Consider the following 14,482-nt stretch of genomic DNA (forward strand, 5'->3'; position numbering starts at 1 on the left):
AATCATTCTTCACCCCAAAACCACCTTTTTATGTTTTTTATTCCAACATAAACCAAAATACACACAGAACGCGTGATGCGAATGTTTCTGAATCATTATGTCAGGCCAAACCTTATAACCATAGCCAGAAAGAAGAGCTCTAGAATGACAGTAGGTACTGAATCTATTTCTACTTCCTGGGGTTAACCAAATATGTACAAACTTACGCTTCTTACTAACTGGGGGACCGGATTCAGTGAGTGAGTATAAACTGCACCACAAGTGAGAGTTCGCTACAGAATCCACCCGTTTACAACTTAATTTCTGATCACTTCTTCATAAAGGCAGACTCAGTGTTGTATGAGACTTGAGTGGCCCAGCGCCCTCGTTCACCGATTGGTTCACGCGCAGCCGTCGACGGGCCCGCTGGGCGCCGGGGACCTCTGCCCTCCCGGCAGAGACGGAAGGGCCCAGAGCAGCGGGCACCCAGGAGGCTCAGGGGCCGGTGCTGAGGGAGAGAGGGCAGGGCCTGCGCAGGGGGGCGGCGAGGGCCAGGGCTTCCTTGTGCAGCGGAGACGGGAGGGGAGCCCAGGAGAGGCCACGGTGCAACCAAAGTACGAAGGCACGAGGCAGCAGAGCCACTGCAGCAACCAGGGGGTTAAATGAGAGCCCAGGACGCAGGCAGACGGGAAAGAGAGAGGGAGAGGCGCTGACGCCGTGCATGGGGTCCAGGGAAGCGAGGGCCTGGCCCGCGAGCCGGAGGAGGGGGGGCCGTGCCCTCAGGCATGGGGTCTGCCAACGCTCTGATGGTGCGTCCGCGTCAATCACACAACTGGAGGATTCAAACTTAATACGGGTATGTTTATAAATTATAGGCACGGGCTACCGATCTATTACGTTTCAAAACAAGACATTTTTATAAGTTGAGATGAAGAAAAATAAATCTAAAGAGGACTAGTGGATTACCCTAAAGAGGATAACCTAATATCTTATGGGGTTGCTGGCGGCCTGGGAGGCGTGGGACATCGCTTCTGCAGACACCAGAGGAGTGACCGGGCACCTGGAACCTGCCAGGCTGACGGTGAGGAGAGTGGACGCGGCACAGAGAGGGCGGGGGCCACCCAACGAGGGTCTGAGGGGCAACAGCAGGGGCTCTAAGGCCAGGAGCCAGATCTCAGTTTCTTTTTCTTTTAGATTAAGAAGTTTCAGGACTGTGAGTGACTGGATTTGGAGGCTGAGGGAGAAAGAACAGCCTAGACTCACATGGAGGTCTCTGGCTTGAGCAACCGCGTGGGTAGGAAGCATTTAATCAGAGCAATGAACACACGCACATGCGCGCACACACGCAAATGAAGAGGGGAGGGTGGGTGTGTTTGCAGGAGAAGAAAAGAGATTCCGTTTTGAAGACACTGACTCTGAGGTCCTGGGAGAAGTCAGCACGGAGGCTGTTATGGCCGAGGAGAGTGTGAGCTGGAAAAGGAGAAGGGGAGGGCTGACGGGAGGGTCAAGGGCAGGACCCCGGACTTCCAGGCGAAGGGGTGGAAAGGAAGACAAGGAAGAAGAGTTGGAGATGGCAGACTGTCCTACAGAGTGAAGTAAGGCGGAAAGAGAAAAACAAGTATCGTATATTAACGCATGTATGTGGAACCTAGAAAAATGGTACAGATGGACCGGTTTGCAGGGCAGAAATAGACGCAGACGTAGAGAACAGACGTATGGACACCACGGGGGGACGGGGGGTGTCGGATGAACTGGGAGATGGGGATGGACATGTACACACGAACATGTATAAAGGAGGCAACTAATGAGAACCTGCTGTAGAAAAAGTAAATAAATAAAATTAAATTTTAAAAAAAGGTAGAGATGGCAGAGAATTGAAAGAAAGGGATATCACAGAACTGGGGAAGGGGGATGTGTTGTAAAGCACGAAATAACTGCCACTTCTGGTCTCCGGTCCAGCACATAAGGACCCTGGAGGGCACCCCTGTCCTAACGACAAGTAAAAAGCTGAACAAACTGAAATCAGCAACTCTTCTTAGACCCAGCAGAGAAGTGAGGTCACAGAGCAAGTCGCTGTGCCCCCAAATTGGCGAGGCAGGCAGGTCCAGAGAGCCACAATTCTCAGGAGGCCCCAGGGGAGACTAGTAACGAGGTAGGAAAACAAACTACGATGGGCAAATTGTCTGAGAGTTAAAAATTCCAGGGAGGGCTTCCCCGGTGGCGCAGTGGTCGGGGGTCCGCCTGCCGGTGCAGGGGACGCGGGTTCGCGCCCCGGTCCGGGAGGATCCCACGTGCCGCGGAGCGGCTGGGCCCGTGAGCCGTGGCCGCTGCGCCTGCGCGTCCGGAGCCTGTGCTCCGCGGCGGGAGAGGCCGCAACAGTGAGAGGCCCGCGTAGCGCAAAAAAAAAAAAAAAAAAAAAAAAAAAAATTCCAGGGAGGCGCCGTTTAAGGGGGAACCCCTACACTTTTATGAGTTTTCCCTCCAGGAGCCGCACCAGGTTCTCACGGTAAAGATGGAGAACAACTCCCCCATCTTCCAGCAGAGCAAGGAAAAAGCAGCCGTTATGAACGACGGCAGCACGCTCTGCTCTTCTTAATACGGTCCGCGCTCCGGTGAGAGACGCCCTCTCCGGAGGGAGAGAAGATCCACCTCGCAGCCCCAGCCTGCCCGTCTCATCAAAGCGGAGGGACTGGAAAGCACTCGTGAGAATCGCAGCTGAGACGCAGGGCCCCTCCCAGACTGAGACGCAACCACGGGCCTGCAGATCACGTCTCCTCCGTCCCCACATCAGCACCACATCAGCAGGGCTCCCGTGAAACAACGGGGGACACAACCCAGGCCTGCAGGCCCCAGGCCTTCGTTAAGCAGACGTCTCCCGAGAAACCCAAACCAACCGGGGCGGCAAAGAGAGCACTAAAGGAGAGCTCCCTCCAGCCCCAGGGTTAATGGAAAGAGCAGGCAGAGCCCGGCTCCCGGGCAGAAAAACCGCTCACCTCACACCCAAGTCCTGATGACCTCAGTTCCTTTCACCCAGTCTACCACGTCCAACCTTCAACAAAAAATTTCAAGTCATGCTAAAAGACAAAAAACACAGTTTGAAGAGAAAGAACAAGCACCAGAACCAGATTCAGGTACGTCAGAGATGTTAGAATTAGCAGACTGAGAATTTAAAACAACTGTGATTAGTATCCCAAGCACTCTGAAGAAACAAGTAGAAAACATGCAAGAATACATGGGTAAGGTAAGCAGAGAGATGGAAACTCTAAAAATGAATCAAAAGGAAATGCCAGAAATTAAAGCACTGCAAAAGAAATAAAGAACGCCCTTGACAAGTCATCAGTGGACTGGATACAGCTGAGGAAAGGATCAGTGAGCTTGAAGAAACGTCAACAGAAACTTCAAAACTGGTATGCAAAGACAAAAAAGAAAAACAGAGACACGAAGAGGATACCCAAAGAACTGTAGGACAATCACAAAAGGTGCAATGCGTACATGATGGGAAAACCAGAGGAAGAAAGAGAGAAAGGAACTGAAGGAATATTTGAAGTAATAATGACTGAGAACTTTCCACACTGAAGAAAAAACACCAAACCACAAATCCAGGAAGGTCAGAACACCAAGTAGGAAAAAACAAAACACAACACTTAGGCAGATCATATTTAAGCTGCAAAAAATCAAAGACAAAGAGAAAATCTTCAAAGAAGCCAGAGGGAAAAAAGTCACCTCACCTAAAAAGGAAGAATGATAAGAATGTCAGACTTCTCTTCAGAAACCACCCAAGAGGAGTATGGAGTGAAATGCTTAAAGTTCTGAAATAAAAACCCACAAACCTAGAATTCTGTGCCCAACGAAATTATCCTTCAAAAGTGGAGAAACAGGGCTTCCCTGGAGGAGCAGTGGTTGAGAGTCCGCCTGCCGATGCAGGGGACGCGGGTTCGCGCCCCGGTCCGGGAGTATCCCACGTGCCGCGGAGCGGCTGGGCCCGTGAGCCGTGGCCGCTGAGCCTGCGCATCCAGAGCCTGTGCTCCGCAACAGGAGGGGCCACGACAGTGAGAGGCCCGCGTACCACACACACAAAAAAAAGTGAATTTGAAAAGTGGAGAAATAAAGGCTTTTTTGGACGAACAAAAATTGAGGAAATTTCTCACTAGTAGACCAGACTTATAAGAAATGTTAAAAAGAAGTTCTTCAGGAAGAAGAAAAATAATGTAAGTCAGAAACCTGGATCCACGTAAGTAAAGGAAGAGGGTTAGAAGAAATAAATGAAGATATTAAAAAACTTTCTATTTCTTCTGTTTAATGTTTGCTCAAAATAGTAATAGCAATGATGTATTAGGTGATTATAGCTTATGGATAAGTGACATAACGACAGCAGTGTCAGGAGGGGCTGGAAGGAAGACCGAGGTGCCTCTGCACTAAGCAACGAGCAGTAAGTACTACTGGGAAGGAGACCCACACCACTTGTAAGCTTCAGGGCGACTGCTTCCAACAGGGAAAAAAGGAGAAAAGCTGGAATCGTGTAATTAAAACCATAAACGGCAGAAAAAGAGTGGAAGACAAAAAAAAGAAAGCAGAAAAGGAAGATACAGGCAACAGATAGAAAACAGTAACAAACACGGTAGGTTTTAACCCAGTAATATCACTAATCACTTTATAAACATCAGTAGTCTAAATGTAACAAGTAAAATGCAGAGAATATGAGAATGGATTAAAAAACAAGAGCCACTGTATGTTGGCTGTAAGAAACTGACTTTATAGAAAAGAAACACAGTAGAGCTACAACACCACAGCCTATGCATAACCTCAAATATGTACTGACTTGCCTCATGCCCAGGACACCTACATAAGATAATCAGGCGAAGCTCAAGGAGACAATTTAGCTTGGAGAAAATAATTTAAGTACAGAATATAGGCTTGTATCATACTCCACACACAACTTCCACTCTGTATACACTAAATGAAACTATTATGAATGACGAAAAGCAAATGGTATGCATTTGAAATGACTGAGAACAAATGCATTAAAAAGCACTATAAACTCCTTCTTTTTAAAAAAAACTCTCAAATAACATCCCCTGGCTCAGCAGTGCCACCCTGCAGAGATAACCACTTCTCGCGTATCATCATTTATTCTGTGTAAGAAGGCTTACGTGTGTGTGTGTGCGCGTGTATACACATCTACATGTACAGAAATACACAGATATATATACATAGACACACATGTAGAATCATACAATTCCTATCCTGCAAGTTCCTTTTGACACACATTTTTAACAAAAATATGTTTTCCTGTATTTTTAACAAAAATGTACTTTTAAATACTGTCCACTTCGGCACATAAAGCTCTGGTCCACAACAAGCACCTGCCATAACTTCTCCAAAGCGCCCGCTCCCTGGTGTGTGTGGCCGGTGAGAGTCTGCACCTCGTAAGGGGGTGTCCCATCCCTGACACTGTCTGAACCGGCCCACGCCCGGCGGTACGAGGAGCTGGACTTCTGACCGTGTTTGCAGCAATTTTAGCTTCTCTACAGAAGATGCACCCGGCGCTGTGCCGTCAGCTGCGGTTTGTTAGTTCACCTCGGCTACAGACAGACAGCCTGCCAGACAGGTACAGACCTCTCCGCGGAGCCATCCAGAAGTGACGGTGCTGCACAGATGACGAGATGGAAGGAGGGAAGGGCGTGGGGGGGGCCGGGAAGGAGCCCCAGGGGAGGGAGTGGCTGCGCAGGGCACCGCAGGCTCAACCGCAAAGACCACCCGCCTCACTTGGCGGCCTCACACCACAAGGAAGAGACACCCCCCCCCCCACGCTGGTGCCCCACCTGGCTCTCCACGACCCTCCCGAACGAGAGGCTATTCCCTCCTGAAGAGCAGCCAGAAGGGAGGGGCCCAGAGAGGCTGCGAGGGATTCAGGAAGCTCCAAGGTATTTCCAGCAGCTACACCCCTGCCAGAGGCGCCCTGAGGACCCGGCCCTGCCTTCGTGCACTCAGCTTACACCCGCAACCCACAGGATGGCCAGCGTCACAGGTCCCTGAGCCCCTCCAGGATGCCAGGCTCAGGAGGCAGCCCCCCCACCTGCCCGCCCTGGGAAGAACCGAGGAGCAGGCCTCGCTCCCCCCGCCCCGTGCCCCTGGGCCCCCCGCGCCAGTCACCCCCACTTGCCGTGACACCTGCTCGCAGCATGGTCCCCATGACTGTCTTACTCGAAGAGAAACCACTGAGAAAAAAAATGTCCTCTGCCATCTAGAGACACCCCCCCCAAAACAAGAGAAAAGCACAACAGGTGACACACAAAACCTTACAGCACATCAGAGCCACAGCCCAACCTAAACACAGTAAAATTTAAGTGTATTCGGAGGATTTGGTTTCATCACCTCAAACTCTTTCCTAGTTCTGCAAGAAGTTTACTGCTGTTTGCTGTAAAGGTGTTCCCCTGACTTGAATGCAGAAATCTCTAGAATCCTCAGAAAAAATCTGGAAGAAGATTACTGTTCATCCACCATGGTGGATAAGTGAAGCTCAGTAAATTCTCTGCTATTTCTTCCGGCTAAAAATACGCTACGTGTGGGTTTACAAATTTTCAGTTTTCAAAGAACGTATTATAATCAACATGGTTAAATGGTATAAATGGGGTCTTTCTTATTAAAAACAATAGAATTTAGCAATATCTCAAAACCCTCATCAGGGACACTATCATTAAAATAAGTACAGAAGTACTAGTCAGCAAGAGACTTTCCACTGAAGAATTCATTTGTTGTGATTTAAGTTTTTTTTTAAAAATCAATGTATCAGCGCCTCTCTGAAGCACACTCTGAGTCAGACTTATATGTCAACGTCTGATGCACCTGGGATGAAGGTAAAGAAAGAACTTGGACTTTACTTCCAAAAACCTTGGCAGTGAACTTAGTGAAAATAGAAACCACAGTTCAGTACCGTCAGTGAACCCAGGTTGAAACTGCAGGTACCGCAGGCTTCAGTCTCACCCCGTCCTATTCGGTCAGTTAAGGCAGGTGTGGGAATCTGCACAGCAGGCCAGCGCTCACAGAGGGTCCCTGCAGGACAAACACGGCGGGTAACAGGCCCTCAGGAGGCGCAGACGTACACTTGTGACGACACCGTCAGAGGAGCTATTTTCGGCTTCACCAAAGGAAAATGAGACACACAGAATGCTTCTGGCATCAGGAATGATGTTTTCGGCAGGATCGCAGTGCGACAGCTGGATGACACCGTGAAACCTGTAATCTTGAAGCCACCGGGAGAACGACTGTTTTCTCCAGCTAAATAAAGGTAAGGTAGCAATGAAAGAACCGAAAGGTAGTCGGAACCTGTCTCCCTCTCAGGTAACCACACACTGAAAATACCCTCCTCGTCGCTGTTTCATAAAGAACGGGCCATCGTCCTTTTGGTCCTATCTTGACTTCTGACTCCGGAGGCAAGAAAACGGCTCCAGCCAAACTGCCTGGTAAGGAGGGGGCTCTTTTCCTTAATGGTGGAGATCAGATACACGGTTCACTGGAAACTGCTCTTTTTTTTTTTTCCCCCACTTTATTTATTTTACTTATTTTTGGCTGCGTTGAGTCCTCGTTGCTGCACGCAGGCTTTCTCTAGTTGCAGAGAGCAGGGGCCACTCAGAAGCGGTGGCCTCTCTCGTTGAGGAGCACAGGCTCTAGGCGCGCGTAGCTGTGGCACGTGGGCTCAGTACTTGTGGCTCGCGGGCTCTAGAGCGCAGGTTCAGGAGTTGTGGCGCACGGGCTTAGCTGCTCCGCGGCATGTGGGATCCTCCCGGACCAGGGCTCGAACCCGTGTCCCCTGCATCGGCAGGCGGATTCTCAACCACTGCGCCACCAGGGAAGTCCTGGAAACTGCTCTTAGCACAGATCACAGTACAATTTCCTCCTCACCCTAGAGAGGTAGGAAAGGGAACCTCCGGGGAAAGGATGACCACAGTCACGCTGACGTGGCACCAGGTGACAAGACCCCCTCATAGAGGCTGGAGCCAAATCCCAGGGGAGCAGGGAGACCTCTATTATGACAGCCTCTCACTCAGCTTCTTCAGTTCTACCAACGTGTAAAATCAAAGAGCCACACGTGAAACACAAGACAGCGTAAGTAACACAACTCAGGGGAGAGGGGCGCGAGACCCATGTTACAGGAAGACAGGGACCAGAGAAGTGACCCCTCGCGAAGGCAACCGGATCAGCCCGCGGGCTTGGAGATTCCGCAGGACCCACGGCCTGGTCTCTTCAGCAAGTGGCAATGTGAACGAGGGTGGCTGGGGCATGAGGCGTGGGCACCGGCTCTGGAGCAAGAGACTCAGACAGAAAGCCCCGCAAGCCAACTGGGAAGAAACAGACTGGAGACCATCAAGGAAACAGGGGTGTAGCTGGGGTACGAGATGACGCCCATGAACTGCTACCAACTTCACTGGGTTCTGGCGGTTCTGGAGTCGTATAAGAAAACAGCCACGTGCTGAGAGACGGAAAGAGTACACAAGAGTGACATGACACAAGGGCTAGGATTCAGTGTAAAATACTTTAGTAACAAGAAGGAAGGGAGAAATAAAAGAGACCCAGTGAAGCAAACATGGCAAAACCTTGACAATTACTTCATCTGGGAGATGAGCACGGGGGGTTACTTGTATTATTCCCCGCATTTCTGTTTATTTGAAAGTTTTCATGATAAAGGTTAATCTTCTTAAAAATTGAAAGCAACGAGCTCAGTATACATATACTAACAAATAAACTACACAATTTCACGTGTCAAGCAGTTGTATTATCTTCAAACACCACACCATCCTAGAGTCCAGGCAGCAGCTTAAAGACTTTCCAGTGGTGCATTTTTGGTATAAATGGGGGACTCATTCCCCTTTATCCAACAGCTCCTGTGTAAGATCCCTGTCAAACTTCTCAGGGATCGCACACCCTGATTAATGCATATGTATACTTCATAACGGATTCTATCTTTCCAAGTATTCAAATATCCACATGTAATTTCCACAGAACCACCACTTGGGTATGCTACACTTACAGAGCACAGTTAAATGACAAAAATGTCGCTTTTAAATTTAAGGCTAAAGTATTAAAAAATAAGGGGTGGGAGGGACTTCCCTGGCGGTCCAGTGGTTAGGACTTGGAGCTTCCACCGCAGGGGACACGGGTTCAATCCCTGGTCAGAGAACTAAGATCCTGCACGCCACGCAGCACGGTCAAAAATAATAATAATAGTAGTAATAATAAGGGGTGGGGGACATGATGCAGAGGAACACCACATAAAAATCACAGTGGCAAAAATTAGAAAGAAACAAGGACATCTGATTTACGTTACTTTCCAATGTCAAAAATACAACTAAAAACTTTACATAAATATGGAACATATTAATAAAAATTTAACATTCCTGTATGCTATGTCTTGGAAAGGATTTTAAGAGAGAAATGCTATTTTTTTAATGCAACTGTAAGAGGAGGATCTGAAGTCTTGCAGTCATAAAACACAACTGTGAAGTAATGTCTTATTACTAGCATATCTTATGTTAAGCTGTAATATATTCTAAGCACTCACTGTTTATCAGGATCAAATTATTATAGATTCTGAACTACAGTTTACGTGCTTTCACAGAGAAGGCGACTGATGCTGAATTTGGGACACACGTATAAGAAATACCGGCTGACAAAGCATTATTACCTACAGGTTAGGAGACACCTATGCTCTGTAAGTAAGACTGGTTTGGGGAACAGATAGGTAAGGAGAGGTCACAGAGGGGAAAAGATGGGAACTCAGTGCGTCAGTGGGTCGGCTCTTGGACACACCGACTGATCTCAGGCCACCTCCTGCTGCCGGGGCAGAAAGAACAGGAAAAGCTACAGGTTTCTGCTTCTGTGACAAATGCCGAAAGTAACCATTAGAATAAGCAGCGTCTGATTTTAGTGAGGTGCTTACTACCCTTTGCTTGATGCGTAAATATAATGCATGGTAACCAAAAGACTTTGAAGTTTAATACCAACTGAGTAAGTATATTATCATGATATATGAAAGCACGCTTTCGTAAAGAAAGCAGCTCAAAACTTTTATTCTCTTCCAGGACCTGAGTCAATCTTAACTGCATATCTAAGCAATGAACCATACGAGAAAAATGTTAAGGATTTGTTAGAGGCTAAGATTCTGAGATTCTTAAAAAATATATTCCTCTTGCAGATACAAAGTTGCTTTGGGGACGTAAACATTTTTGTGTTCACTCTGAACAGGCCTCCACGTTTTGTGGATTTACAAGCAAACGTAAGAATGACAGAAATAGGGTATATTTAGGGAAAAAGGCATAGCTGCTAGTTTGCCACAGTTTAATAGACACAGAGGAATAGAGAAGCCAGAGGAGTCCCTCTGTCAACATAAGTCTCCCAAACCCTTATTTCATTTACATCCGCCCAGATGTGCCAACAACATGCTGACGTGCCCCAACGAGAGTGAGAGAGCGTAAGAAAACCACACTGGTTCCATGCCAAGTACTACCGCATTCCTCCACGGGTTCAACAAGTACTTGCCGGGCACCCACCCGGGGCCCAAAACGAGCCACGACATGGGTTCTAGTGAAGTCCCAGCCCCTCCAGCTCAGAGTCTAGGAAGAGCCTGGAAGCACCGGCAGGAAGAGGCGGAGGGGCCCGGACTCCAGCCCCGCGGGGGGTGCTCACGAGGTGTCCACGGGAATGACAGAGGCCACCCACAGAGGACGGGCTGTGGGGGAGGGACCGCTACAGGCCTGGGGGAGGCGCTTCCCGGGCGGGATGAGTGACCTGCGGGCACTCACCCCGGTTGGGAAGTGATGCCGGCCACTGCGGCACGGGGCCTGAGCTTGAGGGGACGCAGGTTTGCAACGTGGGCACCGAGCGAAGGGACGGTGGCCCAGTTAGCAGGCAAGACGCTCAACACGTATTTCTTCCCTCCTCCTCACGTACGAGTATTTCTCAAAAAACGTACCTCTCTGCACGAATCACACCACTGTAGTAGGGGGGATCCCAAGGCATTAATTCCTACAAAGGAAACATTCACTGTTATGAAAGCTGTTGACCGTTTCACAATTTTAATCAATAATTTAGCCAACTTGTAAAATGTATACCTGCTATGATGTCAGAAAACGTTTTATAAAAAGCCTAAAAATTCATGACTTGGCAGGAACTAGGTGCCTTTTTATTTTGACTCACCTGCGATCAGTGAGTTGAGAGGTATTAATAAGTAAGGCATAATGGCAGAATTTGGGGAAAAGGTAAACGAATGTCATTCTAAAAAGTAAACTAATGAAAGTCAAAATTGATAGATTAAATTAGCCACGCTGAAATTTTCCCCCAAATGTAAGCCATGTATTAGTCCATAAAACATACCGCGGTTAAGATCAGGGAACTAAAGGTGAGACGCGAGTTCTTTCTAAACCTAAGCAAGAAGCTTAGGGTGGATCCCAGAAATGAAAGCAACAATTTAAAACCTAACTAAGGCAGAATTAACTCTAATCTTGGCAAAGAAAATCCGTCATAAAGCAACACCAGAAGGACCATTTTTGACACCGGGTACAGAACGGTGACAGGGAGCTGGGGTAGCCGTGCGGACCACACTCCCGCAGGCTGCCAGGTGACGGGGAGCGGGGCAGAGGCTAGGCCGGGAGGCAGACGGCCTGGGGCCCCCAGCGCTTCCCCGCCCTCCTTCTCCCCCAGCCCTGCTGGCCTCCTGGGGCTCCTCTGCGGCAGGGCAGACCCCTCCCTCCGGCCTCGGCCTGGAGGGCTCTTCCCTGCTCTCGCCAGCCCCGCACTTCTTCAGTGCCGCTCCAGTGTCATCTTCCTGGGGGGTCTTCACTGCCCAGCCCCTATAAGACAACAGCCTCCATCCGCTTTTTCCGCATCATTTCCCCCACAGTCCCTACTGCCACAGGACGTGGGCGCAGTGCTGATGTTTCCCACGTGTCCGCCGTCTCTCTTCTTCCCTCCGACGTAAGCCCCAGGAGGGCAGGGACTTTGCCTGCAGTCTCCCCGTTGTATCTTGGCCCCTGAATTCTGTCCCTCAAGAGTTATCTGTTGGATGAGTCAACAGCATCTCCCAGACAGAACTGCCAAATGCACTTCAATTGCAAAACAAAACACCTGGCACCGAGAAGAGCTCCGTGAACGAGGCTTCCATCCTTACTACCAAGGTCCTTAAAGGTTCACTTTAGACAGTCTCTCCTGTGCTGACAAGGTACTCTTTCTCGTGCGCCATGCTCACACTTTTATCAGGGAAGGAACCACGGTAAGACACGGACGTTTCCTTTCTTTCTTCCCACGAGCTCCTGAAGGGCAGGGACAGCTTCGCTGGGACGCTGGCCCCTGAGTGATCAGTTCCTGGCACTCACGGCCTCCAGCAGATGACTGTTTATTAACTGCTACGTACCAGACGGAGCGCAGGCTCCAATGCAACAGAGACAAGACACCATCCCCGGACCAAGAGCTGACAACAGTCCAGGCAGCAGGAAGACAAGCCCGCCAATCAGAGAACAGCGTGTCACGTCTATGACGTCGTACCACGCCAAACAGCCCGTGAAGGGCGTTAAGTCACGGGGGACGGCAGGAAACGTCTGCAGGAGACAGAGCCCGAGTTGGGTTGTGAAGAATGGGAGCACGTAATCCGGACGTACGGCATTTGCTGGCACATAAATGTCAGTTACAATTTAAAAATAAAAGAAAGCACAGCATGGTAAATCAACTACACTTCAATAAAAAAAAAAATAAATAAATAAAGTAAAAGAAGGGAAAGCAAAGCAAAAAGTAGGTGAAAAGAGCACACGAGCATCACGCAGGCGTCAGTGGTGAGCGGAGAACACCGACTGGGCTCCCAGGCAGAAGAGGAGGAGGTCCAGGAAAGATTACGAAGGGCCTGGCGGGAAAGCTAAGAAATGGGAAGGTAAATCTAACAGCTACCTGAAGATGTTAACCAGAAGAGTGCAAGGCCCAATCAGTGTTCTAGAAAAGCCCTCTGGCAGCCCTGCATCCGCTCACTCCCATTCCGAGCAAGTGCACAGGGCCGTCCCCGCGTCCAGCGTGGGCCAGGCGCCCAGCAAAGCAGCTGGAACGCAGGACAGCTTCGAGGGGAGCAGAACAAAAGGCTAGGAAACCGGTCACTGCCGTCTTGGGGAGAAGGAATGACCGCAGCCAGGGCTGTGGCAATGGGCAGGGACACGGGACAGAGCTCCCAGGAAGGCAGGAGCTGCAGGCCTTGGTCCCTGACACTCTGGGCGGGGGCGGGGTGTGAACACCTGCAGGGCTCACTGACACACGGCCCGTGGCGCCGAGAGCCTGCCTGTCGACCAAGTGCCCACGTGCTGCCTTCCAGGGAGCAGTCTGAGAGCCCCTGGTCCAGACCCAGGCCAGGGTCTGGCTAGAGGAGCAGGTGAACGGTGGCACCTTCACCAAAACGGGGGCTTCAGGAGAGAAGAAAGGGCATTTCCCAAACATCCTCAGAACAGCCGGCTTCAGTATCTACATAACATGTCCGGGGCTTCCCCGGTGGCGCAGTGGTTAGGAATCCGCCTGCCGATGCAGGGGACGCAGGTTCGAGCCCTGGTCCGGGAGGATCCCACGTGCCGCAGAGCGGCTGGGCCCGTGCGCCACAACTACTGAGCCTGCGCTCTAGAGCCCGCGAGTCACAACTGCTGAGCCCTCGAGCCACAACTAGTGAAGCCCGCGCGCCTTGAGCCCGCGCTCCGCAACAAGAGAAGCCACCGCAGTGAGAAGCCCGTGCACCGCGACGAAGAGTAGCCCCCGCTCGCCGCAACCAGAGAAAGCCCGCGCGCAGCAACGAAGACTCAATGCAGCCAAAAAAAAAAAAAAAAAATACACCAAACAAAAACATGTCTAGGGAGAACACTTTCGAGTCATATTAATGAGTTCGCTTTTGGCAACACCCTTCACCTTTTCTGTTCCTGTGCTCACCAAGCTAAATGCTGATCCATGATCTAGTTTCCTAAGTGGACCTACCTCCCAAGCCAAAGCGGGTGGATGGCTAATGCTCGTTACTCTGCTAGATACAGCTCTGACGACCAGTTAGCAGCCTCACACGCTGCTCCAGAAATCAGCGACTGTGACAGAATTACTCCATTTCATGGTGGTTGGGTCTGGGAAGCTGGTAGAGTTTCTAACCCTGCTCAGCAGCCCCCAGCGACCAAGAATGACCACCACCAGCAGCTACAGGAGAGGGGCCGACACCCCAGCAACCCCGCGGCACCCCCGAGCCAGGTGAGGACCCGAGTCCTAACACCTGGGATTTCATCCCTTTTCAGGGCACCCTCTGGCCCTAAGGACACTTAGTCTGACTGGAAGGATCACGTAATCATTTCATCTTAAGATTCAGTGTTTTCAGGACGGGTTACACTTTGTCAGTCAACACTGATCTACTTAACTGAGCTCACAGGTTAGCAAACAAGCGTGTCAACTGCAAGGTGAGCACTGATGCTGAAGCTGCCACCGGCCAGGCCATCCCCCGCCCCGAGCC

General features: G+C 50.1%; 1 protein-coding gene across 1 annotated transcript in view; it reads right to left on the reverse strand.

Annotated features, from left to right (window-relative positions):
• Positions 1-14,482, reverse strand: part of MIPEP (mitochondrial intermediate peptidase) — a 131,156-nt gene that overhangs the window by 88,881 nt on the left and 27,793 nt on the right. Inside the window, exon 10 of the mRNA XM_059041995.2 lies at positions 10,949-11,001. Within this exon, the coding sequence (XP_058897978.1) occupies positions 10,949-11,001 (53 nt within the window). The remainder of the gene's footprint in view (positions 1-10,948; positions 11,002-14,482) is intronic.

The sequence above is a fragment of the Kogia breviceps genome, chromosome 16 (assembly GCF_026419965.1).
Source record: "Kogia breviceps isolate mKogBre1 chromosome 16, mKogBre1 haplotype 1, whole genome shotgun sequence".
Lineage (NCBI taxonomy): Eukaryota > Metazoa > Chordata > Mammalia > Artiodactyla > Physeteridae > Kogia > Kogia breviceps.